The sequence below is a fragment of the Pristis pectinata genome, chromosome 2, assembly GCF_009764475.1.
Source record: "Pristis pectinata isolate sPriPec2 chromosome 2, sPriPec2.1.pri, whole genome shotgun sequence".
In the NCBI taxonomy this organism is placed as follows: domain Eukaryota; kingdom Metazoa; phylum Chordata; class Chondrichthyes; order Rhinopristiformes; family Pristidae; genus Pristis; species Pristis pectinata.
Genome location: NC_067406.1, coordinates 131977404 through 131992539, shown reverse-complemented (window position 1 = coordinate 131992539; position 15136 = coordinate 131977404). Strand labels below are relative to the sequence as shown.

The window sequence follows — 15136 nt, the reverse complement described above, 5'->3', positions numbered from 1 at the left end:
TTTATGTTGAGATGTGATTGTTCATTCCTCAGCTCTGGAACTGGAGGAGAGGAATCTATGAATTTTAAATCTGAAATCAGTTCTGAAATCAGTTCTGCACATACTTGCTTTGTTCAGCCTAAGATGTATACCATCTGGGCTGCATGATTTTATCAGCTAGCCTTTCTAGTACTCTCTACAACTTTTGACCCATCCAATATCTCAATTACATTTTCCATGGATAATCCAGCAGCAGCAGTGTATAGTACTTGGCCTTACCCTTTGCCTACAGGATTAGAAGCCCTTTTTGACCCCTCTTTCTTGAACTACTCGATTACTGTTTCTGTGCTGTTTTTTAATTCCCTTTTTACATTTTCCCTTTTTTAAACCTTGCCATTTGAGCTACGGATGCTGCTCAACCTGCATGAGACAGGTAGCAGGGTGATAACTTGTGAGAAATGAGCTCATTTCTCACATGTTATCACCCCGGTACCTGTCTCATGTCCTCCTGTTCTCATCAGTTTTACCCTATCTTTCTGGTTTTCTAGGCTGATCTGACTTTAATTGCCTTTCTCCCTTGTGAATCATTTTGCAAAGTATTCAGTTTTCAATGCCACCATATGAATGCATGGTGTGAATCATGGATAAAAACGTATCCAAATAGCTTTGTAACCTCTTGAATTCACTCTGAATCTAACCATTGTATTACTGAGTGTGATTTTTAAGTCTTAAGCCAGCTTGTTTTGTGATGTTTTTGATGTTATTGCAGCTATCTGAAATAGTGAGAGAATTCAAGACAACAAATCGACTGTTGCTCACTGGTACACCACTCCAGAACAACTTACATGAACTCTGGGCACTGCTCAACTTCCTTCTTCCTGATGTCTTCAATTCTTCTGCTGTAAGTACTTAAAAAGGCTAACTAACAGGGATTCTATCAGTAACCTTTCATTCAGATTAAGTGAGACATTCCACGGTTGAGGCGTGAGATGTTGTCCATGACTGTGGTGCTCAGTAGAAAAGCTTGTATTTTGCAGGAGTGCAAGGACAGTACTGTTCCATGAAACTACAGCACGGAAGGAAGCCATTTGCCCCAAAGAATCCTTGCCAGTTCTATGCATAAGCATTTCAGCTAATCCCACTGCCCAACCTCTTGCTAACTATGTAATTTTTTTTTAAATTGCTTTTTCAGTTCTCTTTTGCATACTGTGATTGAATCTGCCTCCATTACTCCCCTGGCAATGCATTCCAGATTTTAACTGCTCAAAATGTCCACTCGTAGATTCCTCGTTATGTATATTACAACTGCCTTCGATTAACAAGCATATTGAATCTGTCTGCTCACCTTGTCCCTTTTTCATATGCTTATCCTTAACATAATTTGAACAATTCTGCCATCTTGTGTGACAATTGAAAATTACATTCAAGGCATGTTGGTGATAATGTGTGCTGTTAAACTTTGCTTAAATCTTTCATGACCAATGAATTCCCTGTGTCATTAACTATCCTGATGTAGATGAAAATAATATCCCACGTTATCACCACCTGTGGCTTTGCACGTCAGCCACAACTTGAATTTGTATATCTTTTTAATGGAATACTCAAAGTATTTTAATGAGAAACTGCGAAACAAAGTTTGACATTCAGCTATGCAATATCTTGGGCATTTTTTTAATTTAAGGCATGCCTGAATGGAGGATTAGGAAGGGAAATTTTGCTTTTGCTAATTAACAATTTGCCAAGTGATATAGGATATTGGGTTGTTAGAGCTAACAGCAAATGTGGTCAAACACTGGACTTGAATGAGCAAAATTCTTCATTTTTTTTTAGGACTTTGATTCATGGTTTGACACAAATAACTGTTTTGGAGATCAGAAACTAGTTGAACGGTTGCATATGGTAAGTTTCATTTCAAATGACACTGATGTTATTAATATTGAAATGTAGATAAAATTGTGATTCACCTTAATTTGAAGGAAAATTCCAGCTATTTTTTTTAACTCAAATCACCTTAAGTAATTTAAAATAATTTTGGAGTAATGCATCACATTTTGTGATGACTTAAACTTTGTGGGTTTGAATGCCACTGGGTGTTTGTTTTATAGGTGTTAAATACATTTGTTAAATATAAATTAATTTACCTAATTATTAAAAAGTTATAACTTCATAGTCCAGGCTGTTCTTTGGACACAGATGATAATTCACCCATTATAAATATTGGCCAGAACATTGTGTGGTGGCACTATTAAATATTTAGAATTATCCTTGGGTGCATTAATATGCACCCTTGTTGCCTGAACTAATCGGACCTGCAACATACCCCTCGCTACTTAATTAGAAGAGTTTAAGGGAATGAGTATTAGTGAGAGATTATTGCCTTCTATGAATGTAACAAGGTGCAAACTATTTCTAGGGGAAAGAAACTTGGCACAAGATGATATAACCAGTATTGTTGAAATTGGCATTAATGCATTTGACCATTATTTCTTTTGTGGGGCAGTGGCAGGGACAACTGGAAGATGAAATGGGTGTTTGTTTTATAGGTATTAGTGATAAGGGCTGTACCAACCACTACTAACTTTAATCATTTCAAATGTGGTACTCCCAAAACTTTGTGTCCTTTTGGTCACTGAGCCTCAGTGAGGCCCATCAGGTTTGTCCCTGGGTTGCCATGAATTCTAATTTTGAGTCAGTTGCCCAATTAGTACACGTGCTTAGCTGCTGCTGCATTTCTGGTACAACTGCTACTAATTAGCGAGGAAAGGAGATTTGTGAGTTTCAGATTGCAAGATACTACTTCTATATTATGGGGTGAAGAACTAAATGGATATTTTGTCTTTTTAAACTTTTTTCCTTGCGGTACTTTTGCAATGGGTGAAATGGAGTTGAACTTGTTCAGGCTTGCGTTTTGTGTTTGGCCCACACTACAGAATCTTATCACTGTCTGAGGCTTAACAGACTGTTTGTATCCTTTCTGTCCTACTTGATCCTGGCTAACATTCTGGTGCTCTGTTCACCCCATCACCAAGACAACCTATTTCTGCAGATAATGTGCCATTGTTGGCTCAACTCTATTCCAGGATTCTCTTGGCCACCTGTAAACTTGAACTTGAAAACTGGAACCTGAATCTCACCTTCTACCAAATCCCCGGCTACTTTTACTCCTGGTCCAGAAACATCATTATTTTCAAATTGTTCTGTAGTTATATTGATCCCTGTCTTATCTCCACACTTCTCCAATTCTGTGGCTTGCTCATCCCTGTTATTCATCGTTGCGCCATTTCAACTGCTTGCTCCAAGCTCTGAAACCTCTTTTACCATGCCTCTTTGACCAAGTTTTTCACAACTTTTAATATTTCTTTTCATGGCTACTTTTATATTTTGTTTGAAGCTGTCCTATGCCCATCAGGGCTTCTTTATTGTACCTATGTTTATCAAGTACCTTTGAAGAATGAGGAAAGACATTTAGGCTTGTCTTTACTAAACAGGATACCCCTAAGTTGGGGTCTGTTTGATGGAGAACAGTTATAGATTCTTGCAAATGTGTAATTCCAATTAATGCACTCAAATTAATTCCAACTAATTGACATTGTTTGTGGGCACCATTGTGAACTTGTTCTGCTTTGGATGCTGTGATCTTGCAATAAAGTAGGTTGCATCTAACATGAAATATTTTTGATCTAAATTTGCTGCGTATATAGGTGTGTCCATTTAACTGAATTCTTAACCTATATCTACAGAAGTACTTGAATCCTTGGCATGGTAAAATATATTTTTGAAAATGCCTCTATAGTGTTTAATTATAGCATTTGTAACTGCATTCTTATACTTACCTCCATGGGCACCATCAGTGTGTAAAGAGCATGTATTCTAACCTGAATTAGGTATTGCGACCCTTCCTTCTCCGACGTATTAAAGCTGAGGTAGAAAAGAGTCTGCCACCAAAAAAGGAAGTCAAAATGTATGTAGGCCTTAGCAAAATGCAACGGGAATGGTGAGTATACAACCTGCAAGTAATAACTTATTGCATTATGAAGCATGGCATAATCTTGCACAATTTCTTTTGCATTACTCACAGTCATACAAGGCAGAAACAGAACTTTTGACTCACCAGGCTCATCTGTACTAATTCTATTCTCTAGTACTTTGGCTACTACCTTCTATGCCTTGGTGATTCAAGTGCTCATTTAGATATTATGCAAATATGAGCTTCTGATTCGTCCATTCTAGATTTCAGCCATGCTCTGGATGGGAAAAAGTTCTTCCTCTGATATCCTTTAAATCTCTTGCCCTTTTAAACTGCGCTTGCCTAGTTTTAGACACCTCTGTTGTGGGGAAAAGTTTCTCACATCTACTCCATCTGTGTCCCTCGTAATTTTGTTGTACTTTAATCAGGTCCCCCTTCAACCTTCTCCACTCAAAGGAAAACAAACCCAGTCTCTCCCTCACAACTGAAATGCAGCATCCTGGTGAATCTCCTATGTATTCTCTCCAGGACAATCACATCCATCCTATAGTGTGACAACCAAAATTGCACATAGTACTCTGGCTGTGGCCTAACCAATGTTTTGTATAGTTGCATCACAACTTCCTGCTCTTGTATTTGATGCCCCCAGCTAATGAAGGCAAGAATGCAGTTTGCTTTCTTCACTATACCTGTGCTGCCATCTTCACAGAACCCTGGGCTTGTATGCCAATATCCCTCTGTTCCCCAATATTGCCCCAGACCCTAACGTTCATTGTGTATGTTGTAGCCGATTAGTTCTCCCAAACTGAACTGCCCCACACTCCTCAGGATTAAGTTTCATCTTCCATTGCTCTGCCCATCTTGCTAACTCATCAGTATTGTCCTGTAAGATAAGATATATCTTTAGTAGTCACATGTACATCGAAACACACAGTGAAATGCATCTTTTGCATTGAATGTGCTGGGGGCAGCCCACAAGTGTCGCCGCACTTCCGGTGCCAACGTAGCATGCCCACAACTTCCTAACCCGTACGTCTTTGGAATGTGGGAGGAAACGCACGCAGTCACAGGGAGAAAGTACAAACTCCTTACAGACAGTGGCCACAATTAAACCCAGGTCACTGGCTAAGATGATCCTATTATGGAGATAATTTTCATATTGTCTGCGAACTTGCTGATCATACTTAATACCACATTCAGATCACGTGCATATAACAAACAATAAGGATCTCAGCACCTATCCCTGCGATACATCAGTGATCACAAGCTTCCAATCACAAAACAGCCCTCTACCATTACCCATTTCCTCCTATTACTATGTTACCTTGGGACCCAATTTGCCCTGGATCCCAAGGGCTCTGACTTTTTGGATCAGTCTCCTCTGTGGGACTTTGTCAAAGGCTTTGCTGAAGTCCAAATCCACTACATCAGCCACACTACCCTCACCTATTTTGTTACCTCTTCAAAAAATTTTAATCAAATTCATCAGATGGATCTCCCCATAACAAAGCAATGTGTCTTTGATCATTTCCTAATTTTCCTCATGAGGGTTAATCCTGTCACTCAGAATTTTGACCATAAACTTTATGACCACTAATGTTAGACTTGCTTGGCTTATCCCTGCTGCTCTTATTGAATAAAAGTACCAGGTTTGCTGTCCACTAATCATCCAGCACCTGTGGCTAGTGAAGATTTAAAAATCTCTCTGAGCCCTAGCAACCTTCTCCCTCGGCATTCATTTCAGACCTCACCCACATCTGCTGGTTCCAACCACTGATTGCTCCTCTGTTGCCTAATGATCTGCATTCTTTCTGGGACCACTCCTCACCTTCACCTTTATAGGAACATGTTGGCCCTAAATACTCATTCACTTTTGAATGACTCCTACTTGTCAGTTGTAGATTTTCCTGCAGAGAGTTGCTCCCAGTCGAATATTGTCAGATCTTGTCTTGCCAGTTTTGAAATGTATTTTTCCCTAATTCAGAATCTTAATTTTATAGCCTATCATTGTCCTTTTCCATAACTACCTTGAAACTTACAGATTTATGGTCACCATCTTCAAAATGTTCTCCCACTGACACTCCAACCACCTGGAGCTACTTTCCCCAAGATTAGGTTAAGTACTGTCCCTTTTCAAGTAAAACTATCTACATACTGGCTCAAAAGCTCTCCTGGATGTACCTTTAATATTCCATCCCACCAAGCCTTTCACAGTAAGGCATTGAGAACATTTGTGAACTAATGGAATGAATTCACTATTGTAAAAGTGTGTGTGTGTTGATTAACCCAATGCACTCTGGAATAAAGTTGTGATTCCATAGCACAGTGAACTCCCCTCTGATCTGTATATTGTTTGTGTTTGGCTGCTGAGAGAATTCAAACTGGGTTCCTTGATCACCTGATTGATTTCTCCAAGTAGTACCCAGGTTTTTAAATGATATATGGATTTGGACTTTTCCCAGGTGAACGTGATGATTCCAGTTTTTTTTTTTACAGGTTACCCCATTAAGGTTACAGATGCTGCGCTTCCTTTTCTATCTTTTTATTTTCCACACCAATCCAAGAGAAAATTGAGATCTGTGCCTAGCTCAGCACAACTTTCCTGAAATCTGTTTAACTATCACTAGGATCTACTGAATTATGCAACATTTGTCTCGCTGTCAATGACCCTTAAAGAGAGATTCCATATATGTCACAACCATATTATAATTTTGGGTTAAGGACAGAACTACCGTTATAGTTACTATTATAAGATGGTCATCAAACCAGTAGGGCTGTTTTACAGCCATTTAAATTCTGTCAATGTCTGACCACTGTAGTAATATGGAACATGATAGCATGTAGAGTAATAAAGATAACTAGTAAGTAAGAGCACAAAAGAAATGAAAATGGTATAATAGAAAAAGGGTTAAGAGAGAGGACTGGAGGGGGCTACTGTGAAGCTTAATTTCCAGATTTGGCTCAGACAACCTGTTTTGATGCTATAAATGTTTGTCCCAAAGTAATTATTACTCATTTTTTTAGTAGGCACTACTTAGTGCTTTCTGTACTTCTTGTCAAAGAATGAAGACCTTTTGTGCATTATGCACACTGATCACTGGGTGTGGGCTTCTGTCTATAGATCTGAATGTGCTAGTGCTTTGCTGGTACAAGCTCTGAGGGTGAAGATGGGGTTCTAGTCTTTGTCTTAGTTGTATACTCAAAGTTGCACTGTTTTCATGAAGAACGAAAGGGGGAAAAAATCACGTCTCCAAATTTGTCTGAATGTTACTTGTGATATTTCTTACAGGTACACCAGGATTTTAATGAAGGATATTGACATCCTTAACTCCTCAGGGAAAATGGACAAAATGCGTCTGTTGAACATACTGATGCAGCTACGCAAGTGTTGCAACCATCCCTATCTTTTTGATGGAGCTGAGCCTGGCCCACCTTATACTACTGATACTCACCTCGTGGTTAACAGTGGAAAGATGGTAGTATTGGACAAACTGCTGCCAAGAGTGAAGGATCAAGGTTGGCTGAGACTCTGTTTGAATCTTTTGTTTATTTTGTTATTGGCTTTTTGTATAAATATTTTTTTTAATGCAGTATATTCTAACCCTTGTAGGATATGCTCTGAAGCAGTTATAAGGGAAACTTAATGATGCTTTGCTACTTGTCAACTTCCATGAATACTATAAATATAAAAGAACATGGGAGGACATTGATGGTTCTGATATTCTTAGATATAAGGCAGAAACAAATTAAAAACGGGCCATAATGAGGGAAATCGGTTGAAGCTTTTGCAAGAATCTATTATGTTAGAAGTACTGGAATCGGGAACCAGATTTTTTTTGTTGCTGAGAATAATACTGACATGTTTCTTTGGAGATTGCTTTATTTTGGTCTTGTCATTATCTTAGCTGTCTAATGGGGGTGAGTTGGATTTTCAAAATTTAATCAATAAAATCAAAATTCAGTGATCACTAATGAGGTTTACAGCTTATGAAGTAAATGACTCTGGTTGGATTGAAAATTGTTGTAATATTAGAGGCCTGTTTTGTAAGAGGCGTATTCAACTGAGAATTCAGATAGCATATGATTCTCAAGTGTTCAAATAATTTTATATTCCTTGAAGCCAGAAAGTTGGTCAAAAGTTAAATAGTAGCCTTGCCCATTTATCCAAAAGTTAGCTGTGAATATGGGGCTTTCCCATCTGCTGACCTCCCTGATCTTGTAAATGTGAACGGTCAGCTTTGCCGGGCCCCAAAGCATAATGTCTCTCTGTGCAGCATTCAACGAGACCAAAAATTAATTGTTGGGTGGGCAGAGTTGGAACCATTAAATGAGGATGGCCAGAATACCTGGCACAGAAAATCTGCAGTACAAGGTTAACAAAGGCTTAGGGAGTGGCTGCTTATCCTACTTTGGAAGTGTCTGAAGTACGATGTTTGGAAAAAAATTTTTAGTGCAATGGATTACAAGTTGACATGGGTTTTAAGGGCTTGGCTTAAATTAATAATATGGCCTATAATAAGACATGACATCTCCCTCAAGGAACACTTATGCAATGGAAAGGGTTCAGAGAGTGTTTAAGATTTTGATTGAGCTTGGAAGATAGGCTTGAGTGAATGCAAGAGACAAGGTTAAAGGTGACACCAACATTTGAAATGGTATGGATGCCATATGATATTTAATTTGGGTAGTGAACATTGAATGGGTACAGGTGGACATTCTGAATTTTCAGGCAGAGTTGGGGAAAAACCTGCCACATAACCATCCATCAAACCTTTCAACTCCCAAAGGAGCTGACTGATTTAGCAACAGAGGATACATTTTGTTAGACAGCATGATCAAGATGTTGAGGGTTGGAAGCTTCTGACAGCAATGTTTAGTGTCCCACCCATTCTCCAGCCTTATCTCCAAAAGGAAGTTGGAAATAGTGTTGAATGTTCTTCAGATGGTTATTAACAGGTTGGGAGAAAGATGAATAGAAACTTAAGGGTAGAACAATTAAGTATGATTGTGATTGCAACTATTTCTTGATTCGTGCTTTATTCCTGTTGCTCAAATGGTATCAAAGACGAAAAGAAATCAGGAAGATAAAATCTTTCTAATTCGCTCCTATTCAGCACATCTGGTTGCATTTTGTTATTTAAAAATAAAAACACGGGAAGTTCAAATACTGTGAATTATATATGGCTAGTTGGCTGGATTAGGCTAATTTGTAGCCTGTGCTTTTTATTTAAGAAAATAACAAACTAATTTTTAAAAGACGTAGCCATTAGCACAAGTGAAGAAATTTTCATTTGCTTCAAAATCCACATCGACTGAAATGCATATCATATCCATGAAGTGTCTTTCACCAGATTATTCTGATGTGCAATCTTCATTATTATAGGTTCTCGGGTGTTGATTTTCAGCCAAATGACCAGAGTGCTGGATATTTTGGAAGATTATTGCATGTGGAGGAACTATGAGTACTGCAGACTCGATGGGCAGACTCCACATGTGGAGAGACAGGTATATTTCTGGCCTTGCGCTTTCCAAAGTTTGGTGTTTTGTTTTTGTAAAGTTCCCACCTTAAGTTATCCAAAGCACCACTATCTATATAGTGGAACCTCGATATAACATGTTTGTCAATGGACAACTTTAGCACTTGCATTATATGCTGCCAGCATTTTAAGTGAAACTAACACTTGCCTAACTTCTATCTTGGGTGGATGTGATTATACCCACAGTATATCCAAAACAGCAGTTTATCCGATACTGTTTTATAACAAGGCTCATGATATCAAGGTTGCAACCTTGATATCATGAGCCTTGCTATAAAATCTGCTGGAACTTAAGACTCCATTTACAGAATTGATTCTAATATTTCAAATGAGGATCATAAACATGTGATTTGCACCTGCTACCTTTTTGCGCTTTTACAATGACAAATTGCAAGTAAATGGTAGAAATTGTTCCTCATTCTGCTGTGGCTTTACTTTTTTTTCTCATCCCTTCAGGATTCTATTAGTGCATTCAATTCTCCTGGGAGTACTAAGTTTATCTTCATGTTGAGCACCCGTGCTGGGGGTCTTGGTATAAATCTCGCTACAGCGGATGTTGTAATCCTATACGACTCTGACTGGAACCCACAGGTTGACCTACAGGCCATGGTAAGTTACTGAGAAATGGATTTTCAGAAACAAATGTCATAGAACCTATGAGTATAAATAAAGTCAATGAAAACCACATTTTCTATTAGTTAATTAGAAGCGCACAGATATTTTCTACCCTTCCTATAAAGGTCAGACTGTTAAGTGTTTCTCTGAAGTTCCTATTTTTTTGTTTGGAATTTAAAATAGTGCTCTAATTTTTAACAGCTGTGTATGATCTGGAGATCTATGTTAAGTTTTGGCGTCTGAGTGTGGTAGTAAGATGGGGGGTGAATTCCTTTAAAGTTCTTAGAACCTTTCATAGAACTGTACGGCACAGAAACAGGCCATTTGGACCAACTGGTCCATGCCAACCAAGATTCCCATTTAAGCTAGTCCTATTTGCCCATGTTTGGCCGATATTGCTCTAAACCTTTCCTATCCATGTACCTGTCCAAGTACTTTTCTTAAATGTTGTTAATGTACCTGCCTCAACCACTTCCTCTGGCAGCTCATTCCACATACTGACTAACCTCTGGATTAAAAAAATTGCCCCTGAAGTTCTTATTAAATCTCTCCCCTCTCCACTTAAACCTATGCCCTCTAGTTCTTGATTCCCTGGGGAAAAACACTGGGGGGACAAAGCATTGTGTGCATTGACCCTATCTATGCCCCTCATGATTTTTTACGCTTCTGTAAAATCACCCCTCATTCTCCTACACTCCATTGGGGGATTAAAAAAAAGTCCCAACCTGTTCAACCTCTCTCCATAATTCAGTCCCTCAAGTCCCAGCAATATCCCGGCAAAACCTTCTCTGCACTCTTTCCAGCTTAATGGCATCTTTCTTGTTGCAGGGTGATGAAAACTGAACAGAATATTCCAGATGCAGCCTCAACAACATCTCGCACAACTGCAACATAACATCCCAACTTCTATACTTTATGCCCTGACTGATTTAAGGCGAGCGTGCCAAAAGTTTCCTTCATCACCCTGTCTACCTGCAATGCCACTTTCAGGGAACCTTGTATTTGTAGTCGTAGGTCCCTCTGTTCTACAACATTCCCCAAAGATCCTACCATTGACTGTGAATGTCCTACCCTGATTTGCCTTCCCTAAATGCAACACTTATTCAAATGTATTGTTTTATGTTTGAAACTCTTCTTCTGGGCCAGAGGAAGTATCTTAGCAGAAATCTATTTGCTTTTGTAATGTACAGAATGGAGCATGCAGTGACTTCTGGAAATGTTCAACAAGTTAGCAGCATCACTGCAAAGTGAAACAGTTAACATTTCTGGTTGATTTAAGTTAAAGTACATTTTGGTGTCACAGCAACTATAAGAATCTGGCTTCTGTTAAGTACTTTGGTCAGTTCCTGAGGATTGGAGAATGGCTAATGTTATCCCACTTTTTAAGAAAGGAGGGAGGGAGAAAACGGGGAACTATCGTCCAGTTAGCCTAACATCTGTGGTGGGGAAGATGCTAGAGTCCAATATTAAGGATGAAATAACGGCATATTTGGATAGCAATGATAGGATTGGGTCGAGTCAACATGGATTTACCAAGGGCAAATCATGCTTGACTAATCTACTGGAGTTTTTTGAGGGTGTAACCAGGAAAATAGACGAGGGAGATTCAGTGGATGTTGTATACCTCGACTTTCAGAAGGCATTTGATAAAGTGCCGCACAGGAGATTGGTGGGTAAAATTAAGGCTCATGGAATTGGGGGGTGGGTATTAACATGGATAGAAAACTGGTTGGCGGATAGGAAACAAAGGGTAGGGGTGAATGGATGTTTCTCAGAATGGCAGGCCGTGACTAGTGGGGTGCCACAGGGCTCGGTGCTGGGACCGCAGCTGTTTACCATCTATGTTGATGATTTAGATGAAGGCATCGTGAATAACATTAGCAAGTTTGCTGATGATACAAAGTTGGGTGGCAGTGCGACATGTGTAGAGGAAGTTAGGAGAATTCAAGGTGATTTGGATAGGTTGGGTAAGTGGGCAGATACTTGGCAGGTGAAGTTTAATGTGGATAAGTGTGAGGTTATCCACTTTGGGAGCAGGAACAGGAAGGCGGATTATTATCTGAATGGTGTGGGGTTAGGTAAGGGGGAAATACAAAGGGATCTAGGAGTCCTTGTTCGTCAGTCACTGAAAGTGAATGAGCAAGTGCAGCAGGCAGTGATGAAGGCTAATGGAATGTTGGCCTGTATTACAAGGGGAATTGAGTACAAAAGCAAAGAGATTCTTTTGCATTTGTACAGGGCCCTGGTGAGACCACTCCTGGAGTATTGTGTACAGTTTTGGTCTCCAGGGTTAAGGAAGGATATCCTGGCTATAGAAGGCGTGCAGCGTAGGTTTACGAGGTTAATTCCGGGGATGTCGGGACTTGTCTTATGCCGAGAGGTTGGAGAGACTGGGATTGTACACGCTGGAATTGAGAAGATTGAGAGGGGATCTGATTGAAGCATACAGGATTATTAAGGGATTGGACAAGATAGAGACAGGAAATATGTTCCAGATGTTGGGGAAGTCCAGGACCAGGGGGCATGATTTAAGAATAAGGACTAGGCCATTTAGGACAGAGGTGAGGAAAAACTTCTTCTCCCAGAGGGTTGTGAATTTGTGGAATGCACTGCCTCAGAGGGCAGTGGAGGCCAATTCTCTGGGCACTTTCAAGAAGGAGCTAGATAGGTTTCTTATAGATAGGGGAATCAAGGGATATGGGGACAAGGCAGGAACAGGATATTGATTGTTGAGGATCAGCCATGATCTCAAAATGGCGGTGCAGACTCGAAGGGCCGAATAGTCTACTTCTGCTCCTATTGTCTATTGTAATGTACTAGAAGCTGTGGGTTTAAATCTTGTAATGGTGAGTTGTGAGTTTTGAATTAATTTCTTGCTACCAACAAAAACAAAAGGGTAACCAATCGCTTAAATGATTCATCAGTTGTCCTTTGTAGAATGACACCATTTGGCCTGACAAAGTACTCAGTGTTTTTAAAGTATCATTGCGTGAACCAGGCAACACGTGTGTCCTGGAGGTGAATCAATTCAACAAATCTGAGTCTGGTTGGACAGTGGAATGTTTGTTTCTTTTTCCTCCCAGGCTCCCCCCTCCATTCCCCACAATGTAGCAGCTCCTGACTTCAATTGGGCATTTAGAGTGTATGCAGAGAATGTATTTTATTCTTTCATGCTTTCACCAGTTAACTGAAGCACAGTTGGCTAGAAGTTATTTTGTTTGTCACCTCTTTCTTTTAATTTTTTTTTAGGGTTGAGGGATTTTTGTCAGCGTTTTATATGTTTTCTTATACTTTAAAACAAAGCTGTAATAGTAATGTTATTTGATGATAACTTCCCTGCAATTCTTTTTAAGGATCGAGCCCACAGAATTGGACAAACAAAATGTGTCAAAGTATTCAGATTTATAACGGACAACACTGTGGAGGAAAGAATAGTGGAGCGCGCTGAAATGAAGCTCAGATTGGACTCTATTGTAATTCAGCAAGGTTGGTGGTTGTGTATATTTGGGGGGGGGGGGGGGGGTGAGTTGGAGAGAGATGCAATTCAAGGTTTAGAGGAATGAGTTTCAGAGCTCTGACAAAGAAAAGTTGCTATGCTTCCTTTCCATCTGTGGTGGTTTTACTTCTCATGATGGAAAAAGTGTTACATAGATCTTTATTTTTTAGTGGGAATTATGGATACATCAAATGGCATATCATACTGTTCCTATTTGTAACATTGTCAATTTTAAGAGCTAGTTTCTCTGATCCCGGCTGAATTTTTATCATAAATTGTTATTAGAATATTTTGAAACCCTATATTTTATGGAGCTATTCTAAACAGATTGAAATTGTATAAATTTAAACAACCTCTGTGTGCCCTGTGCCACAGAATAATAAACCAATGTATGTTCTCCACTTGTCAGGCTTCAATAGATCACATTTTCCCTTCCACCCCTCGGCCTGTTCTGCAGGCCTGGTTATATTTATTTTTATAAATGGAAGTTTCATGCATTCACTGTCACAGTTACTTTTATGTTAATTCTGTAATTATTCTTTCAGGAAGGCTGGTTGATCAGAATCTAAATAAGCTGGGAAAAGACGAGATGCTGCAGATGATTCGTCACGGTGCTACCCACGTGTTTGCTTCAAAAGAGAGTGACATTACAGATGAGGATGTTGATGCTATATTGGAGAGGGGTGAAAGGAAGGTAAAATCAAGATGCATCCTGATGTTTTGGGATGAGCACCCCATGTATTGATAATTAAAGTCTGTTGCTCTTGCCTTAAACAATGCCTTTTAGTTAGTCTTCCCACAATAGTTTGATTTTCTACAATATCTCAGTGACCCACTTAATCTGCATCTGCATAAATCGCTACCAACTGTGTATTCAGATTAATAATGTTGTAGATCCCTTGCTTTAACATGTGCAGCCTCATTTACCAATCATGCCATGTCACTGATGAAGGCATTTTTTTTTGAGTACAAACCTTTGGAGTGAAGAAACCCAGCTTGAATTTAGTTCACGAAGAAGTGGGCTGTTTTGACATCCAACTGGTTATTTCAGTCACTCCTGTTTGTATTAGATTTTTATTTTAAAGGTCTCAGTGCTACTTTAGTTACTTAATGTTTTAAGCCAGAAGCCAATGTTGAAGAAGGTCATTGGGAAAAAGTTGCCATTGGTTTGATGTATCAGTGATCGTTCTGCTAAGCAACTGATCATGCTTTTTTTTGTGCAGTGGACGAACAAAGCAAGTTTTACACCAATTACTGTGTCTGGAAGTTGTACAAGAATGATACCATTTAACCACATCACATAATTCAGTAGAAAGATGAGTGGTTTTGTAGCTAGACTAATAATCCAGACTCTTGGGCAACTTGATAAACTGCAGGCAAATTAAAATTTAGATTTCGTTTATTCATTAAGGTTCTGTAATAAGAAAGATTGCATTGGTAACCATGACACAGTTTCCAAAAAAAAAGCACTGTATAATTCACCAGAATGGTTTTCAGATGGAAATCTGCCTTGCCTATTTGGAACAGTCATCACCAGTCTTG

At 39.2% G+C, this 15136-nt stretch overlaps 1 protein-coding gene across 1 annotated transcript in view; it reads left to right on the top strand.

Annotated features, from left to right (window-relative positions):
• The window catches only part of smarca5 (SWI/SNF related, matrix associated, actin dependent regulator of chromatin, subfamily a, member 5), a 36580-nt gene that overhangs the window by 13682 nt on the left and 7762 nt on the right, over positions 1–15136 (top strand). Inside the window, exons 8-15 of the mRNA XM_052045208.1 lie at positions 749–880; positions 1810–1878; positions 3864–3973; positions 7236–7462; positions 9330–9451; positions 9940–10092; positions 13452–13584; positions 14140–14288. Of these exons, the coding sequence (XP_051901168.1) occupies positions 749–880; positions 1810–1878; positions 3864–3973; positions 7236–7462; positions 9330–9451; positions 9940–10092; positions 13452–13584; positions 14140–14288 (1095 nt within the window). The remainder of the gene's footprint in view (positions 1–748; positions 881–1809; positions 1879–3863; positions 3974–7235; positions 7463–9329; positions 9452–9939; positions 10093–13451; positions 13585–14139; positions 14289–15136) is intronic.